This window comes from Centruroides sculpturatus, unplaced genomic scaffold, assembly GCF_000671375.1.
Source record: "Centruroides sculpturatus isolate CEXI.00-Female unplaced genomic scaffold, Cexi_2.0 scaffold1279, whole genome shotgun sequence".
Lineage (NCBI taxonomy): Eukaryota > Metazoa > Arthropoda > Arachnida > Scorpiones > Buthidae > Centruroides > Centruroides sculpturatus.
Genome location: NW_019385524.1, coordinates 69376 through 90354, shown reverse-complemented (window position 1 = coordinate 90354; position 20979 = coordinate 69376). Strand labels below are relative to the sequence as shown.

The 20979-nt window shown below is 29.4% G+C and overlaps 1 protein-coding gene across 1 annotated transcript; it reads left to right on the top strand.

Moving 5' to 3' along the window:
* The first annotated feature begins 883 nt into the window (after positions 1–883).
* On the top strand, positions 884–9425 carry LOC111639807. The gene is made up of 5 exons (XM_023385754.1): positions 884–1122; positions 5207–6797; positions 7274–7497; positions 7576–9173; positions 9247–9425. The coding sequence occupies exons 2-5, from the start codon at positions 5362–5364 to the stop codon at positions 9328–9330; spliced, it is 3342 nt and encodes a 1113-aa protein (XP_023241522.1). The 5' UTR covers positions 884–1122; positions 5207–5361; the 3' UTR covers positions 9331–9425.
* The last annotated feature ends 11554 nt before the right edge of the window (positions 9426–20979 follow it).

The window sequence follows — 20979 nt, the reverse complement described above, 5'->3', positions numbered from 1 at the left end:
AGAAAACTCAGAAAGTTTAAAAGATATTTATGTACAAAAGAGTACAGTGAGTATACAAGAGATAATGTTTTCTCTTGTATTCATTTTAACTGATTCGACTTTAATATATTAATCTTCATGCTTAATAAATTAAATTTCATTTATTTATGAAGTTTCACACTCCTAATTGTTTAAAATGTAGAAAACAATTTTAAAATATATTCATTTTAACATGTCTAAACTGAAAAAAAAAAACGATCTAAAAACAGTTTTAAATTGATTAACATTACTGATTTTATTTTTTTGAATCTCTAAGAAGCAGCTTTTGTGACATTTTTTTTTTTTTGCTGTTAAAAACATTAAGTTTTTAATTATAAATTGCTTATTTGTCATTCTTAATTGCTAACAATTTTTAAAATATAAAGAAATTTGAGAATGCTAATAATTATATTCATGATTTAACGAAGATTTTTCTGAAATTTACACCAACAATTGAAAGTTCCATTAACTTTACATGAAGAAGAGCTTTGAATAATCGTTTTAAATTTGAAATCTCNCAGAACTAAAAAAAAATCATTTTCATTTTATATTAACCTTTTAAAAATTAATAAAATTAAAGAAAAAAAATAGTGTATAAGATGAAGAAAGAGAACGAAAGAAGGAAAGAAAAAAAAATCAGATCATGTTTTTGTAAATTTGCCATATTTCCCAACAGAGGCTATAAAACAGAATAGGTTAATTGCTATTTTGGTTCTGTCACTGACCATTAGCAATCGACCAACTGCTACATCCGTTGTCGAGTGACATCCAATCCGATGTCGTCATCAATCATTGCTGACATGGTCGGTGACGTCACGGCAGCAGGAGGAGTTAGCTGTGTGACGTCATGCTCGACAAACTGTCCGCTGGGGGCGCATCGTGCAGGAGGTCCGATGTGCCAGTAGAGCACGGAAAGTCGTTGAGAAGTGAAGTGTTGTGTCGGTGTGTGTGCCTTTTCATATAACGTATACAGTATACGCGCCGGCTACGAATTGTGTGTTAGGCTTAACAACATATCTTGTGATACTCTGGATATTGATTTTACTCCTATATTGGATTATTCGTCACGTTAAACTAGGAAATTACTTTCGGCCAACTTTACTGGTAAGTTTTTTATTTGTTTTCTTTCTGTTGATTTTTTTTTGTTTTTAAAACTTTAAGTTTAACTTTCTATATAAAAAGATATACAGTTTTTTCCCCCTCCTCTATATACTGTCCCAAAATATATTACTTTTATGTATATTTTAATGTAACACTATGAGAACCGTTGATGACATTTCGAGGCGGAAGCAAAGTGATAGACACACATACACACACACACATAGATGTATGAAGCATTAATGAAAAGGATATCGTCACTTTCACATCGAACTGACCTTGAAAGAACTGACCTGATTGGTTCAATTCTTTTGTTCTTTGACCGCATTTAACAAATCTAGCTTTAGATAACTAATAGTCCTTTGCTCAGTGAAATGGAAATGAGAGGGTATTGTACCCTTTATAGTTTTATAATTTCTAAATAATATATTTAATGTACTTTAATCTTAAAAAAATTATAATTAAAACTGGGGTATAAATATATATATATAATAGATGTATGTATATACATGTCTCTCCTTCACTGTTTTGTTTCTAGATTTTGTTTACTATATTCGAAACATATGAGGTGTTTCCCTTTATGTTACGATTTCAAACGTGATGCTGCCATCTATCGAACGTAAAGATAATCATAAAATTTTACATTACCATAAATCTGTTTTGTAATTTATTTTAAATACCATTTAATCCGGAAATTTATTAATGTTATTTATTTAAAACTGTAACTTGTATCTGAATTAAATACAACAGACACTTAAAAAAACACAGGAAAAAAAATTGTAAGTCAACTTTTGACTTGCAAATTTATAAGAAAGTATTATTAAAAAATTGAATTAAAAAAAAAAAAAACGTGTATTTTATTTTAATTTCTTAAGAAAGTAGAATTTAATAATATATAAAATAAATAAATTTTTAATATAAATATTGATCGGAATTAAATTTTTACATTCAGAAAAGTAACATAAAAAATTTATTTAAAAGGATTTTAAATTATTTATTTTCTTCTGCGATTACCAATCTGAAAGTTTAAGCTTTCGGTTTATATTGATTTTTTTTTCTTTCCTTCTCCTCCCCCCTTTCGCATTTAATTTTTTAACAACAAATTTTATCATCATTTATCGTTTCGATAATTTAAGTTTAAATTTATATATAAACAGTGTTTTAATTGGTTCTTTTTTGTTTTTTTTTTCTTTTCAATATCCAATCTGCAGTACGGTTACTTATTCAATTATTACGTTGACCTCATATATCAGTGACGCTTTATTAGTGATGTCACCGGTTTGATGGTAGAACGTCATTAACTGTTTTGATTATGTCATCAATTTTACTGTTCCGATAGTCTTAATAAACGTTTTATTTTATTGTTTTTCACACGTGATAGGCACTACTCATTATTAATTTTTTTTTGTTTTGATAGCTTATGAATACGGTTAACTAAATTTTGGGACATGAATTAATTTATTTAAAAATTTTTATTATTATTATTTTTTTACGTTAACTCCTTTAAAACTGTCAAATTTAAGGTAGTTTTTAAAGTAGAAAACATAATATGAGACTCATTTAAAGTAGATTTTAAAATACTTTTCGATAAAAAATAATCATCAAATTGATTTTTTTTTGTTTTTCTTTTACTTTGTATTACTAACATTGTTTGAAAATTTTATCAATATCTACCATTAGTTTAAAAAATAAAATAAAATGCGGTTAACTGACTATCGGGCCACCTCGTAGGGTATATTTATTTTTCATCTTAAACAACAATTTTTATTACTTTCTTGCATTTAAGATGATTTTATAAATTGTAAGAAGCCCAATATACATATTTAAGCCTTTAAAAAAAATATATATATATATATATATATATATATATATTAAAACTAAATTATTTTACAATAGAAAACAAAATGACAGATTAAATCGGCCATGTTTTGTTTGACACGTGATACGCACGTTTCGATGACTTCATCAATTTCGTTGTTAACTCGATTATTGTTGCGTCATAGATAATTGTGTAATATTTTATGATGTTTCTTTTTTTTTTCTTTTTACGTTTTCAGAAAAAAAAGGAATTTTATTCATAAAAATAAATTAAATTGATTCGAAAAATCGATATGAAAAATATCATGTAGTAGTTTAATGTATTAAATTGCTGCTACGTTTTAGTGTGTGTGTGTAGCCCAGGTGAACGAAACACCTGGCATTCAAGGTCATTGAGAAAAATAAACTTTTAACTGAAAGTTAACAATGATAAAATAGTTATATTTAAAAAAGTATTATATATATGCAAATTTCCAGCTTTATCAATTTACCTTACTGTCTTGCATGTACTTCCCTCTGTTATAAAGTCGTATAAAGTGTTTTTATATACAATTAATATGATTTATTTATATTATAAAAATATAAATAATATTTTATTATTATTATTAATTAAGAGGTAAAAATTTACTTCGAAATTTTATACATGAAATTTTTATAACATATTTTTCTAGTATTTTACCCAAAAAATTAAAAAAAAAATCATTTTTTATAATATAAAATCATGATTATTCCTTTAATTAATCAAAAATTAAAAGTAATTAATTATTAAATTGTTATTAATTATTACTCCTTAATTGTTTTTGATCTTCATCGACATAAATCATCATTAATAAATTCTTTCATTTATTAAATGGACAAATTTGTCAGTATAAAGATTTTATATAATTAATTAAAAAAGTAATGTTAACATTTTTAGATAAAGAGAAAATATTTTTCTTCTTATTCTTTAAATGATTAATTAATTTCGCTTTCGTATTATTTAAATTATTAAATATATTTTTCTTAAATAAATTAATAATTTATAACGTTTTATAATAGTAAATTTAACATATTAATTAATTAATTAATTAATTTAATAAATTTCTGTTATAAATTTTTATATAGAGGGTAATCCAAAAGTCAGTTAACTAACTCGTCTTGTGTAAGTAAGTGTACGCAAGTAAAATATGGTTAATTGATTTTTGGTCCATTTTATTTATAAATGGTTACTTTTATATAGTTAGAAAAGGATTAAGAAACCCGAAATTTAAATTTTTAACCCTTCCAAATATCAAATTTAAGATAGTTTTGAATTGTAAAACACAATTTTGAGGTTGTTTAAAGTAATTTTTCGGTAAATATATGTTAAAAAAACGTAGTTAACAATGAACGTTGATATATCGTGTATGGATTTCATGACGACATTTTTGAAATTGTCACACTACGAAAGTAAATGAAGCGTGAAATATTCCTGTGTGTTGGATTAACCTTAAAAAAATGCATTTATCACGCTATTTTTGTTTATTATGCAATGTGAAGTATGTGCACGAATAAGAATTTTCTTTATCTTTTAATGTGATAAATTAATGTTTGCCATTGCTGCAAACCCGTTAGTGAATGCCTACATTATCACAATTCTCGCATCGATTTGTATTAGTTAAAACTTATTTTATCTGTTTTTAATCATAAAAAAACAAACCGAATTTCCGAAAAAGAAATTAATTTAGCTCTTTACACGTTAAAAAAAGAAACAAAAAAAATTGATTTTTTTTTCTACGCTTTAAGATTGTCATCGGATGTTTGAGTGACAAACTTGACAAATTGCGTATCAGAAAATCAATACCAAAAGAAATTATTTTGATAGTTAACTCGCGTAGGCTATCTTTTAATTAATACATGTGTATATAACGTTGATAATATTTATTTTATGAATTTATTCAATACGAATCCAAGTTCATTCACTGCATGTTTCTATCACTTCACCATATTGATCTCGTCGTAACTGTAAACATCTTCGCGAGTTTATAGCGACGATAATTTATTTTATAGCTGAAATATTTATATATATAAATTTAATAAATCTGTTTATTAAAGTCGCTATTTTATTTACAAACCCGTAATGCTTCAATTATCATGATTAACACGTTTCAAGGACGTCATCAATTTATACATATAATTAACAGATAATGGATTATTAGTAATTATTCTAGAATTAAAACCTTTAAAATTTTTTCATTAACAATTAGAAGTAATTATTATATAAATATTCTAATAAATGAAATTAAATTTTCAGGTTTCATATTGGTGCTACCCATTAAATGTTACCAAAAATGTGTTGGATACGTTCATTTAATTGTAAAGAAAACATGAAGAAGTAGCAATTCCAATTAGGGGACCAGAATCAAAGAAGGTATCATTGATGAATAATTTGTGGATTATAATTAGGAGATGACAGGAAGAAGCTTAAGAAGTGAACCCAAGCGCCTATCAGATAAATACGATATTCTATTAACTCCAGTAGTCGTGTCATTAAGGAAATTACGCGAAGGGACCATAGGAAATAATTTGAGTGAAAAAATGAGTTGTGAAGATGAATCTGTCTGCGATGACAGAAGCATTAGTCAAGATCCCGGATGGCAGAAAGACGTTAGTGATGTATTAACTTCTATTTTAAAAGACGGTAGTACCTGCGCACCCGAATGGGGTGGTGATACAGACCAAACATGTTTAGATCTTCCCCGTTTAGATACGGATAAAGAGAAGTTAACAACTTATAAAATTAACCCACCTAATCCTGAAGCTGACGAGACGACTAATATCGATGACTGTGCAGATGATTCGGGTAGTGATGCTACTATAACAGATATAACTGAAAATATGGAAGGACTTAAAGAATTAGAATCTACTACAACTATACAAGAAGTTCCTTCTAATTCACCGAAATCACCAATTTTAGACGTATGTGATGTTACAAATGCCGAATGGGCAGAGGAAGGATATCAAGAGAAGTCGAAGGTCAGAAAAGTGTCTTCATTATCAGTTTACGCAGACGTTGAAGATGGAATAATTAAGAACGTATCTTGTAAGAGATTCAAGAGAAGATGTAAGAAGATTGTAGACGATAGTGAATCATATTCTTATAGACCCGTTAAGTATGGAAGACGTAAGAAGTCTTTCGGTTATACAGGAGACGAAACTGATGATGTTATTGAAAATGAAGTTAAGGATCTTGTAGAAGATATGGTTTTCAAAGCCTCATACAATGTCATCAGGTTGAAAAATTTGTCGAATTGGTCCGAAGAAAAGGAAATCGTTGGAGGACTTCTTAAGGAATTTTGTGAATGTAACGGTTACGATTACGATGATTACGATAATCCAGTTTGTATTCTAGACTTCGATAGTCACATCGTTAAAGAATCTGATATAATCAATATACCCAGTCAAAGAAAATGCTACAAAAGAAAATTTCCACAAGAATTAGAAGGAATGTTTAGGAAAAGGAGAAAGAGGAAATTGACACGTGGGGAGGTTGTTAAAAAGTTCTTCACTCGATCAGCAGCTCGCAGACTTAAGTATAAAACAACTAAAAATGGTGACACTATTGTTGTTGAAGAAAGTGATTCTAACACAGATTCTGAAATAGTAGAAAAATCCAAAGATGAAATTGTAAAGGAAATTCCTAGCAAAACAAATGAATCACCATCAACATCTGCAGCAACTGTAGCAACTAGTATTACTACAATAACAACTGACACTACTGTTTCTACTGTTACCACCGCTACCAAAGAACAAAAATTGAATATTTTATCAAAGAAAAGTACAACGAATGACATTGAAAGTAAAGAAGCAGTAAAATCTGAAGATAAATCAAAAAGTCAACAGATGTAAGTTCTTTTTAAATTTATTTAAATTTAATGTAGTTTTTTAAGTAAGCACTTAATTAACAGATGTTCATAGTCAGAAGAATTAGATTTAATTGCAATGAAATTTTAAATTAAAAAATATCATTTTAATTTTCTTATTTAAAAATTCCTCTAAGAACAGGTCAAGACCTTAAAGAGATCGTAAATATATATAAATTATCGAGTTAATCACGTAGTGTTTTTGAATAATTTATGTCAATGTAAGATTAATTGAGTTAAATTGAAATTATTCTCACGTTTTATTTTTTAGTTTAATTTAATTTTTCTTGAGTTATAATTCTCAATTTTCAAAAATTTGGTTTCTTTTATTCTCAACAGATGGCGCAACGTGTTATTCCTATTAAACATTCGTGTTTTTTACATCTATAAAGTGTATTATAGAAAAACAAAATTCATACTTTTCACTATCAAAATTGATTTTCTTTTTATATTTTTAGCATTTTAGAAAGAAAATCGCCAGTAAATATAACACAAGAAACTGAAGAAAATACCGTGGACCACAAAGTTAAACCAAAGGACAATGACGATTTGGAAATAAAAAAGGCTTATGGAATCTCAAAATTCCGTCACAAGCATCATATTTTGCAAAGTTTAAAGAAGAATAAAGTAACTATAGACACAGATGCACCCTTAGATTTACGCATAAAAGATGGTGGATCAGGTAAGTGGCACACATATTGTTTTCTATCTTTAAACAATGGTTAACGATTGTTCTGAGTTGTGTTTATGTATTTTTCAGACAATTCGTCTACAGGAAAACTGAAAACTCCCATACAAATGGTCCATCCTCAAGTAAATACATCATTAATGCCAAAGAAAGTGTGGTGTGCAAGAAGAAATCTCGATTGCTTTACAAATGGTGAAAATTTTTCTCTAGTCAACAATAAAGTTACTACAGATGTGAATAAAATTTCACCAATAAGCACTCCGAAGCCAGAAGTGATCTCTTCAGATACGAAGAAGGCTCAAGAATCTGAAGCAGAGTCGATTCTTCGTAGCTTGCTCCTGGAAGCGTCTGATGCGGCCGTGACAGAAATATCTTCAGAAGCAAAAAGAAACGCAGAAGCTAGTCTAAATGTTCCTAAAGTTCTTAGTGTAAGTGATAAAGATCATACAAAAACTCCCGATCATAGGGATACCATAAATCGGATGAAAGAAGTGTTAAGTCACGCCACACCAAGGTTAAAGTCATCACCAGCCCCACCAGTTGACATTGCAATGAAGAAACCGAACGAAAATGAAAGTATTTCGGAAGCAGACAAATTCCAAGATCCTCTTCAAATTAAAGAAGAAATAAAAAAGTTAAAAAATGAAATCATCCATCTTGAAATGATAGCAGAACAGAAGGAAAAGGAGAGAGTAGCTATCATCTGTTTTAAGAAGTGTAAAGAGGAGATACTAAAACAAATAGAAAATAGTCAGTTTAACACTTTACTTCAGAAAGATGGCTGTGGTGACAAAGATTCAAAAACTCAACCAGTTGTGCATAGTAAACTTTCACTTCACGCTCTGTATAATTATGCAAAAAATAAAATGATTAATGCTCACAGACAAAACAGCATTTACCACGCAAATCATAGAGAAACATGTATGGTGAGACCGATTGTATCTCATGATAACAGAAAGAGCCCTTTAGGTAATGAATCCTTACCTAGTGTAGAGGCGCTTGTTGCTAAAGCATCAGAAAATTACGGAGTGAGTTTTGATCATTTATCAGATGACAAAAATGGTTCATTAAATAGGCAGTCATTAGAACATAACAGACGTCTTAGTGAACTGCAACATTCAGCTTATCAGTGCTGTACAGATCCCTTGTGGAGAAATGCAACTCTCTATGGCTTTGCTCCATCATCCGGATATTGTAATTCATTTCATACACCACTCGCACTCTCTACAAAATTATCTATAGATCACGAACAGGACTCTCACTTGAAGGGATGGAAATACGGTGCAATATCTGATTACAGCAATAAAGAGAGAAATAACGATAAGAAAGATGATCGTATCAAAACCGAAATGAGTAGAGAAAACAAGGTTCTTTATCATCCAACTGCTACTGTTCCACCCGTGACCTGGTCCGAGAGAACATACTGCAAACCAAACGGTACAATCACAACAAAAACATCAGAGAGCTCTTCTAGATTAACTCCCATAACTCCAACAACTTCACCCTATATTGGAAGTGCCCTTGGAAGGTATGAAAGCATGGACCTTTCACAATCATTTTATTCTTCACCCAATTTCCCTCTATCAATGTCGTGTTGGAATGGATATCCCGCACCGCAATTACCAAGGCATAGTAATGATACAGAATCATCATCCAAAGTTCGAAATGAGGTAAAAATTCAACATAGTTTTAACAAATATTAAATTATGTACTGTTTATTAATAATAATATTTTTAATATTAGAATCAACGCTGGATGGATCGGCCTTGTCCAACTTATCATTCACTTTATATCCAACCTCGTGGTAATTCAACTTCTCCATGCTAGTGATGTCCCAACGTTAGAAATAAGGAAGACACTTTGAAGAAGAAGAAGAAGAATTATATTTACCAGTAAATCTAAAATAAAATTATGATCAATTTCGCAATGTTTCCTTTGAATTTTATATAAAGAACAAGCATTTACAACACATTAAACATATTTTTATTTCAAAATTTTGCCTTAAATTCCACACCTGGATACATGATTAATGGAAGTATGCAAAGTGAGGCTTGAGTAAGGAGGATTAAATGTTTAAGTTTCAGAAAACTCAGAAAGTTTAAAAGATATTTATGTACAAAAGAGTACAGTGAGTATACAAGAGATAATGTTTTCTCTTGTATTCATTTTAACTGATTCGACTTTAATATATTAATCTTTATGCTTAATAAATTAAATTTCATTTATTTATGAAGTTTCACACTCCTAATTGTTTAAAATGTAGAAAACAATTTTAAAATATATTCATTTTAACATGTCTAAACTGAAAAAAAAAAACGATCTAAAAACAGTTTTAAATTGATTAACATTACTGATTTTATTTTTTTGAATCTCTAAGAAGCAGCTTTTGTGACATTTTTTTTTTTTTGCTGTTAAAAACATTAAGTTTTTAATTATAAATTGCTTATTTGTCATTCTTAATTGCTAACAATTTTTAAAATATAAAGAAATTTGAGAATGCTAATAATTATATTCATGATTTAACGAAGATTTTTCTGAAATTTACACCAACAATTGAAAGTTCCATTAACTTTACATGAAGAAGAGCTTTGAATAATCGTTTTAAATTTGAAATCTCGATGGAAAAATGTTAAAATATTAATAAATTATTCATAATCTACTATAGAAATTATTATTTTCGATATACGGGAAAAGTCCTTTGAAATGTATGAGAATTGAATGTACAACTCTTGGACAAGTGAGAAAATGGCTGTAAAGTACAAGTAATATACAGTCAAAGACCTTTAATGTAACTTCATGTGGTAAAGTTCCTTGACATTTAAAATTCATTACGTTCCTGTGAGAGAAACATGGAAATTATATATCGAACCGTAAGTGTTACTAAATCTAAAAATTTTGCAATTCAAGAAAATAACTTATAATAAACGATTCATTAACAGTTTTGCTCATTTCTCTTTAAATAAATACGATTAAAATTAAACAGAATATGAGCTAATTCAAATGTAATTGTTTAGTTATGGCAACGTAACACTTGGGCGATCTGTCTGGGGGAATGCCTTTCAGGAGTCTTTTTTTTAAGGGAAACTGGCCCCTAATTAGGCGTTACTGACATGGAGAAAACCCGGAAAACTCCACATGGTCAGCCCTTCCGAGCGAACTCCCAGTGTTCAGGGTACGAAGACCGCTCGGCCACTGGTGGGCAATCAAATGTAATTACAACGAGCAATTTAAAAATTGCATGGTTGCTATTTTTAATGTATTTAATTTAAAATATATGCTCTCCACTTCAAATTAGTAGTGTTTTGTCCCTGTACAGTACATCATACTTTTCCTGTTAGCAATGCAGTCGTGCTGTCCATCTATCAAACTCCTTTCAGGAAAAAATTTTTGAATTGAAATAATGTGACTTTCAGTTTGAAACAGAAGTTCATATATAGTTAATCGGGATCTCCTGCCAGCAAGATTTCCATTCCTCATCTTGAATTTATTCTATTTAACTTCATTCTCGAGATTAAGGAAGGACAGACAAACACGAATGACAGTGGACATTTATAGTTCTACAATATGTTCGAATTGCATCACAATTAAATTAACCTGAAGAATTAGTATTGTTGGTGGTAACTTATGACGAATATATTTAATAATGTTTCACTAAAAGTTTATATGGAAATATCAATAGGTGAAAATAAAGGTATTTTGTTTTGACTTTTGACTAAGATCCCTTCTCTTTGCTAATCAGAAACTACACCAGTATAAGTCCTATTAATAAATAAGGTCCAAGTAGACAATACACAGAAATGTAAAACAGTAAGGACGTAGATGTAAGAAGAATATCAACAGTACAGTTAATTAAGTAAAACTAATGCCCTTCTGAATGATCTGTCTAGAATATTTCGGGTGTCATCCTTCACCCGGCAGTTTCTATTGTGGGCCTGGCAGAACAAAGAGTAAGAAATGAAAAAAAAACCCATGAGTAGAACAAATTACACTTTCAGAATTATCAGTGTTCCTTTAATGGTTTTACAATTCATTATAAAAGATGAGTAATTATACAGTATTTCCTTATATACAACTAAGGAATACAGCTGATAGGAATTCTTTACCAGTCATTATTTTAGAAAATGTCAAACTATTGTACTGTATATGGAATTTTACGGAATCGTCTTCATTTCGGTAACTAATTCTAAACAATGCAGGTTTATAGTACTTATTAAAATATATTGCTTTACTTATGTGATAGTGAAATAATACAGTGTGTTGTAATTGTGTTTGAAATGTCAATGTGTTTATATTCTCTTAAACTTACAGGCAACGAATACACTCAGAGTATTCATTTTGTGTGATGTTATTGCTAAACAATTGGCATTTGTAGAAATTACAGCTGTTAAACCATGCGGAGGATGATTCAGAATTGAATGGGCAGTAACACAGATTGAGTCAGACAGGCTCTTCTCTTCATCGATATTGTTTCGGATAAAGCATACTTTTACCCGAGAGGTAAGTTCAATGGTCAAAATTGCGCTATTGGAGCGGCACAAACTCACACTAAATTAGTGTGGGTTCGTACCACAGAGTAGGGTTACTGGCGAGAATTTATGGGCTGGTGGGATGTGGGCAGTCACAGAATAATTCATTTCCTTGTAATTTAGAACCATTTGCATAGTAGAATACTTCGACAATATTGACCCCTCGTTTGTTTTAGTGAATCACCTGGTCATTCTGAATTTGTACATGGCCCATGCATATTTGAATCTGAAAGAAATCTATAATGAATTTATAGGAAGAAGCCCATCTAACACGACATTCTCTTTAATCAACACTTATTATTCTTTTGAACATTAGTAGTGGTTTTATAGTTTTAATATTCTAGCTTAGTAAAATAAAGGTGCCCAGATTACGGGTACATTTTAATTTGTGAATGTTATCTTTACGGTACCACATTTTAAATTACGATTTAAAATTGTTCTAATTGTCACTAATATTTTGATGTTAGATAATTAAGTTTCATCTAAATGTTTTTATGAGACAATGTAAATACAGTATACTCTTGATTATCCGTATTTCTGCCGGTGATTTTCCCAGTTAATCGGGAGCACACTGTATTAATACCAGGACTAATTGATTTATACTGTATTTAATTTTCTTTCAAACTTTTGCAGTCACTTTAGTCCCACTTTGAGTCTAACCAAAATATTTAAAAAGTTGGGGCCAATGGGTGGAATTATGGTCTGGTGTAGCCTTTGGAAATATCGTGTTACTAAATCAATCTTTATTTAAGAGGATCTGATACCAGAGATGTTGAATTTGATACTTGAAGAAATTGGAAAACATTGTCATGATATTAGTCATAAATGAGGGTGGTGATTATTTCTCGTGGTACTTCCAACACTATGGAGCGCTCCTCATTATGGTACTGTCATTAGACTTTGATTAGACTAGATCATAGATGGATCGTGGGTTGATCAAATGGCACAGCAATGGCCAGACCTCTGTTAGATTTCTTTTCATAATGACATTTGAAAACCATCGTTTATCAACGAAATAAGGCAAATGTGATTTCATATCACCAAACGTGTTGTTACATGTCCGATATGAGTGGGAAGAAAGTTTCTACATGTTTATAACATGTAACAATGACCGTATCAAACGTATTATGTAATTTTGGTACATATTACCTATATATGGAAATTTCCTCGTGTGCTAATGTTTGTTACACTTGAAATAAAACAGTACCACCATATCTGAAAATAAATAAGTGGATAAGGTTCTAGGCCATTGGTGGTCAACTTGTTTTCGGACTACCCCTCATAATTATATGTTGTACAATAGTGCTATATTAGTTATTAATAACCAAATTGTCAACAGCGATACAATAGATAAACTACTCTTTTTATATACTGTACCAAGTATAAAAAGAATAATTTAAAATGGTTTCGAAAGTTTCATTTGAATTTAGACATGTAATAACTGGTAACGATTTGTTTTATTTCTTTAGTGCGTTTTTAATATAAATCATTTAATGTACACAGTTTTTTGTTTCTGTTATCATAAGCATCCAGCTACCATTGTTTTATCAAAAATTCTTATGATGGGTGTAATTGTGAATGTTCTATTATACCTTCACTGTTCCGTTTTGAATTTGTTTATCTTCCGTTAGTTATGAACTGTTGAGCATTATTTGTTTGGCTGAACTATACTTTTGTATCTTGTTGGGCTGCTTGTAGACCTAGAAATTCCCACTGTCGTCTATCTGTCCATCCTTAATCCCGAGAATACATGAACCTGGGTTCAAATCTTTTACTTTCCATTGTTATGTATACACAACAGCTGGGAAGGTAAGATTTTCTCCAGCAATATATTAAATAATAATTAAAAGATATACAACAATACCAAATTCATAAAATACAGATAAAATTAGAGCAGTGACAAACCGGGTATTAAATAAAGTAGATAAAGCGAGTGAACTACTTTGTATGAAGTTTTTCCTTTACTGCATTATCAATGTTCCATCTCAGTTGTATTGTGAACTTAAGTATACTTATTCTTTGAATTTTACATTCTTTAACTTTGTTATTATTCCGCAAATGATTCAATTTTTGATAAATGTTTCCTACTATATCAAGGCATTTCTGAGACAGTTTTACATTATTTCATTTTATAAGGCATTTATTCAAGAAAATCAGTTTTCAAACTATGTGTACAATAGTTTTTAAATACAATATAATTTTATAAGTTACTTTCCTCTACATACATTACGTTCAAACTTAATCATACTTAATATAATAATCCACGACGATATACAAAAATTTTTGATTTTATTCGCTAGAAATTCATATATCTGTGAGGTTCTGGACAGGTCCGAACCCTTACTAAAGTTCGCGTTTAAAATAATTTTTTGAAAGGAAAAAAGAAGCTGGAAATATATTTTTTTTTAATGAAAAATGTGACATAAACGTATAAACAATAGAAGAATGTAAATCTTAAGATCGATCATCTCCTTCTTCTCCCGAAAATTCCAAGTGTCGGACCAATTGTTATGTGTGTGTCTCGTGACTATCTTTGTCTATGTCTCCCTTGGATCGACATCTTCCCATTACTGGAAGTCGAGACGTGGAAGGAACTCTCATTCGCAAACCAGGAATACTTCTTTAATTGTTTGGAACTATCTTGGAAAGGAGAGGAAGACCAGAAGTTTAGAATCTGCGATTCATATTTCTTTTTCAAAGTTTAATCGAGATCTGTATTTTATTTTAATGGCTTCCAATGTTGAAAACCCTGCCATACGTGAGTAGAATGTCGAAAAAGAAATAAAAACTCGTATGGCCTTTTATTTATTCAGGATACTCGTGCTTCACCAAGTAAATGTTTATAATATCGATATGTTAACTTTTAGAATGTTGATTTATCGATTTTTATCGACAACGTCGAAAGTTGGTACTTGTTTTAAATTATTCTGTTTAATTGTAAATAAATTTGTGAATAGAACAATACAGGATGGTCCTGAATAATTTACCTGAATTTTTGATTTTCAGATTTAGATTAATCAACAATATTTTAGTTCAATAATTTTTAGAAATTTGACAGCAGATGGGCAGAGCATTTATACTTTATATCAATTAGTTGCGTGTGTTACATGTACAAGTACATAGGTTATGTATACAATAATCAGTATTCATATAATAGAAAGACATCATAGTCTTATGAGGTTAAATGTAAAAATCACAGTCTTAATGTATACCTGTAACTTGCCTTATTGTGTCGTTGTAATACCATTAACGTCTTATATGAAACTTACTGATGTTTCAATTTAGACTATCAAACGGTAAACCTGAATATGTCTTATAACCAAATCTATTCTTATGAATATTTAAATAATGAGGCATGTTAAGTAATTTCGTTGCCTCACTTCTGATTTTCCCCAAACATTTATGATAGAAAACTATGATATTATCGCTGGAAGTTCTGTCTCGCATGTTTTTCTCAAGAAATTCCCTGATGAGAAGCATTTCGACACAGAAGACGAAATGAAAACATCTATTTGTTTGTTCCTGTAACTTATTTATGCCCGTTTTCTCGAATTTAGATAGATGGAGTATTACGAGACATGCATAAAATAAACTGATGACACATTCAGATGAGTGAAAGTTGGTTGAGTCATTACGTTTAGAAGCAGATACGTTGCAATGATATGGAAGTATGCAATAATAACTCGAAACAAAGTCTTTTTGGTCTATCCAAGTTCCTAAAATATCTTCTAATATATACTTTAAACAGTTTTATTTCTGATAGAAAAGTCAGTATTGCAAAGCAATACAGAAAATGCTCTGTACATTTCTATTTTCAAATATAAATTGTGATTTAGATCATGTAATATTAAGAACATTTAGGAAACGTAGTATATCATTAAAGATTAACAGTTATTGTAATACTGTATGTTGTTATTATTATGCATTAATTATTGATTCTTAGGTGTTTAGAATTAAAAAAATAACCTGGAAAAAGATTCTCTTAACGCTTGCAGGGCGAAGAACAAAAATGAAAAAGCCACCAAAGGTCTTTTTTCTAGGACTATTGTGGGTTCGACTAGGCCCATAATGGGCCAAGTAAAAAGAAAAAAAGAATGGGTGGTAAGTCTCGGATATGTTGAGCTTGACTCTCGTCATTAGGCCGTCCCATTGTGGGTTCTATCAGGTCTACAATGGGGCGGCCGAATTATGAGGAACGAGGATCCGGTATTTACCGGCAAAGAAAAATTACTAAGGTTCTTTTCCTGCCAGATTCTGATCCCAGGTTTCCAGAACAGCAGGCTGTGGTTTTTAAGCATGGGCTAAGGGGATAGAGACAGACGGGGTAGATTTTTCCGAAATATTACACAAACAAAAACAAGAACCAATTTTTTAATTTCCCATCACTGATAATTTATTAGCATTTTCGTCTTGTCTCTAAGATTTTTGTTCTTGCTTTACTGAATTTTCTCCACTACTTTATCCGAATTTGTAAGCGCATTTTCTTTTTTTCTCCCCGATTCATGCGCTCATGATCGTGAGGACTATAATAGCAATTGGGCATAATGCTAGTCTGGGAGGTCATTTCATATGATGGTCACCCATAGTAGTGTGAAAGAGACATTGGCGACCTAACAGTACGTTCAGGAAATCTTGTGCTATCATGTTGCCTTTGATGGCAGAGCTACAGACAGCCCTTTTTCAGCAAGATAATGCTCTGCCGCATACAGCTAACGCTACCCAGAAATATTTCTGTCACGTTGCCAAACTCCGGCGTTCCCGGACTCCAGATTTGTCTCCCATAGAGCATGATGGAACTAGATAGAACACCAGATTCAGTCATCTATTAGTGTGAGGGATTTGCAAAGTCAGTTGCAACATTTGTGGGCAAATGCAGGTTAGCAGCATACGCCTTTATGTCCAACGGTATCATTGCATTTATCAAGGTAAAAGATTGCTTTAAATTGTATCGTTGATAGATGGAAAATTATCTCTTAAATTTCCGTAATTCAACATTTTGATATTATATTTTAACCGCTTATTACCACCATCATTAAAATCGCACTAATAAAATTAAATTGATTTTAACGTCTTTTTCTCGGTATATAACTTTCATTTGTTAATAAGTGTAATTATTTTCTTCTATATTCGTTATACACTGATTTTTTAAGAATCGACCATTGATAAAATGGGTAAAACTATCAAACACTGGTAGTGGGTGCCACCGCACAAACGGGCTGGCTACATGGAGTTTTCTAGCTTTTCTTCACCTATCTTACAACACCTAAATAGGTCTTAGTTTCTCAAAGAAATTCCTCTCGGGAGGCATCCTTCATGGGTAGATTCCTCATGTGTTGCGTTGCCCTATCTAATCCAACCAACCAATATTCAAATATCAGACGGTTTCCTGTAGAAATCTTTCCAGGAGACATCCTGCTTGGCAGATCGCTCTTGTGCTGTATTACCATCTCATCAAATGAAACTAAACCTAATTATTTCTGTAAATTAAAGACCCTTAAGTCTGTATTACAGACGAGTTCGAGGGCGTTTTTCATATTTAAATTGTTAATGAACATCAATAACGCCATGATCACTTGAAGAAATTAATGCTTCCGCAATAAAATTATAATATGCATTGAATTTATGATTTAAACTATTGGAATTTTATTTATTTATTTATTAAATATTCAGCCATAAGTAATTGAATAATTTTTAAAATGCCTGTAACTTTTAACATGATTTAATTAACGTGGTTTCTCCGAACAAAGTAATATAAAAAGTCAATGTTAATTTTCGTTGGCTCGTCTCCTGGGCATACAATTCAGTCACTCTTTTAATGAAAGCATTTCTATCAACAGATCTGCTCCGATGCTATTACTCAATAGAGATCGCTGCATTTATATTAAAAAGGTTAAAGAAGAACTAGAGTGGTCAAGTCGTTGCAACCGGACTATTGTTAATTATGAATAACCATTAATAAAATTTTTATTTGGAAAAATGCAACGAAAAAAAAAACGACTAGAACAAATCAAAGAGCCTTTTTTTTACTTCTGTTCCTCTGCATTACTGGTTATATGGCCGGCTACATTTTATACCCATTACGGTATCATCTAAGATTGACCTCAATGTAGGCCCGCTTGGCCCGCAATGAGGTCAATCAGCATAATTTTGTGCCATTAAATGGCTTGGTAAATGAAAAGAAACAGTTTATATACATTGCTTATTTGATTTTTTAAAATAAATCACGACAAAACTTTGCACATACTCATTTATATCATCATAAATCTATGGATTTATGATAATTCAAATGATTTATTTATGGATTTATTCATTTGTTATCATTTTAAATTCATGGATATTTTTAGATATTTTTCTTAAATCAATTCTGTAGTGTTAGATTCAGAGATAAAAATTTGAAAAAAAAACTCAGTAACTGCATAAAAATTGCTTTAAAATTATAAACCAGTGAAATTCCGTGTAAAAAACTTGAAATATATAATTTAAAATTACTCTAAAATTCCACTTTAAAATTTAAAATTATCTTCGTAGATTTGCAGATAAGCGCAAACACACGAACAGAGGCGAGTCCATAAATTATACAATCCTTACTACTAATTATTACTATTTAATTCAACATTAATTTGACAATTTTAACTTTTAATTAAAGAGAATAATTATAATTTTAAACATATTTATTGTATCAACTGCCTTTAAATTAACTAGATTTTTATCTGTAGAAAAAATATACTTTAATTTTTGTGCAGATTTTTATCGAAATAACGTCAGAGATTTGATCAAGTAATACTTAACAAAGATTAATTACTAATTACAGAAGCCAACTAACAGAATGAATACTTAAATGATTTGGTTAACTAAAAAAAATTCTCATTAAAGATAATTAATACACTTCGTTAGATCCACAATAATTACGGTAGATAAATGTAACTTGAAAAGTAAATTTAGTTATCTGCCGTTTCAATCAACAAGAATGTAATATTCTTTATTATTAAATACCATTTCTTTTTATTTTTTATAAGTTTAATAGTAATAATCATAATATAATTATATTTTTAAAAAATTCAATTTTGTTTATATTACAGTAATTGCATATTTCATATAAAAAGTTTTAAAATTTTTGATGTTTTTTTTAAAAAAAATCTTTTATAAAAATAAATTTTCAATTTTATTTTTTTATAAAAAAAAGACAATTTTCATTTTATCAGTTTCACAAAACTTCGAAAAGTAAAAATAAAATAAAATATTATTATTCCATATTTTAAATTGACATTTTATGAAACTGACTTTTTATAAAATTGTCTATTTTATTTCATTTTTAAATTGACATTTTATGAAACTGACTTTTTATAAAATTGTTAATTTTATTTCATTTTTAAATTGACATTTTATGAAACTGACTTTTTATAAAATTGTTAATTTTATTTCATTTTTAAATTGACATTTTATGAAACTGACTTTTTATAAAATTGTTAATTTTATTTCATTTTTAAATTGACATTTTATGAAACTGACTTTTTATAAAATTGTTAATTTTATTTCATTTTTAAATTGACATTTTATGAAACTGACTTTTTATAAAATTGTTAATTTTATTTCATTTTTAAATTGACATTTTATGAAACTGACTTTTTATAAAATTGTTAATTTTATTTCATTTTTAAATTGACATTTTATGAAACTGACTTTTTATAAAATTGTTAATTTTATTTCATTTTTAAATTGACATTTTATGAAACTGACTTTTTATAAAATTGTTAATTTTATTTCATTTTTAAATTGACATTTTATGAAACTGACTTTTTATAAAATTGTTAATTTTATTTCATTTTTAAATTGACATTTTATGAAACTGACTTTTTATAAAATTGTTAATTTTATTTCATTTTTAAATTGACATTTTATGAAACTGACTTTTTATAAAATTGTTAATTTTATTTCATTTTTAAATTGACATTTTATGAAACTGACTTTTTATAAAATTGTTAATTTTATTTCATTTTTAAATTGACATTTTATGAAACTGACTTTTTATAAAATTGTTAATTTTATTTCATTTTTAAATTGACATTTTATGAAACTGACTTTTTATAAAATTGTTAATTTTATTTCATTTTTAAATTGACATTTTATGAAACTGACTTTTTATAAAATTGTTAATTTTATTTCATTTTTAAATTGACATTTTATGAAACTGACNATGCTCATAAGATAAAGAAAATAATTTATTTAATTAATATTTATTTTAACTAATAAATATTAAAAAATAAAAAATATATATATTTGATTTTTTAATACAAAAATACAAACGAAATACTGAAATTTTAAAAATTGTATTTAAATTTGTCATTTTATGTTATGTATACATAACAATGAAAAGTAATGGAATCGTGTCAAATTTGATCCTCCAAATCACCAAGTTTTTAGACCCCATAAACCTAAAAATGTACAAAAAAAGCAAAAAATTCGGTGGATATGCGTGTGTGTGTGCATGTGCGCTTTGCTTAACACTTTACCTCTCCCCCGCGAAGGGAAATTTCGAAATAGTCCCTTCTTACAAGTTAGTGTGCATTTTCATGACGTATCCTAACCGTGTACCAAATTTCAACTTTCAACTCTTAACCGTTTGGGCTCTGCGCTTATTATTATTATGTTGGGTTCAGTGGGTAATACTCGGTTAAACCGGTGGCTGTGTACTATGCCGGACCAGAGTCAAGGCATAGCAACCAAAACAAAACTAAAATTAAATAAGTGTGTCAGTGTCAGTGTCAGTATTCAGGAATTTCCTAACAATGTGGCATGTATTCAATATAGTGGCCTTCTGTAGTGTGATGTATGTATTTCTATTCAATTGTAATGTTCCCAGGCTTTTGTGTAGTGTGTGTGGTATCACACCTGTACAGGAGAGAACAACAGGTACAATAAGCACCCTTTCCATCCTCCACAGATGCCTTAT

Coding starts and splice junctions, on each gene's coding strand:
- LOC111639807 (XM_023385754.1), top strand. CDS start 5,362: ATGACAGGAAGAAGCTTAAGAAGTGAACCCAAGCGCCTATCAGATAAA. Junction 7,498..7,575: donor CATAAAAGATGGTGGATCAG/GTAAGTGGCACA, acceptor TGTATTTTTCAG/ACAATTCGTCTACAGGAAAA. Junction 9,174..9,246: donor CATCCAAAGTTCGAAATGAG/GTAAAAATTCAA, acceptor TTTTAATATTAG/AATCAACGCTGGATGGATCG.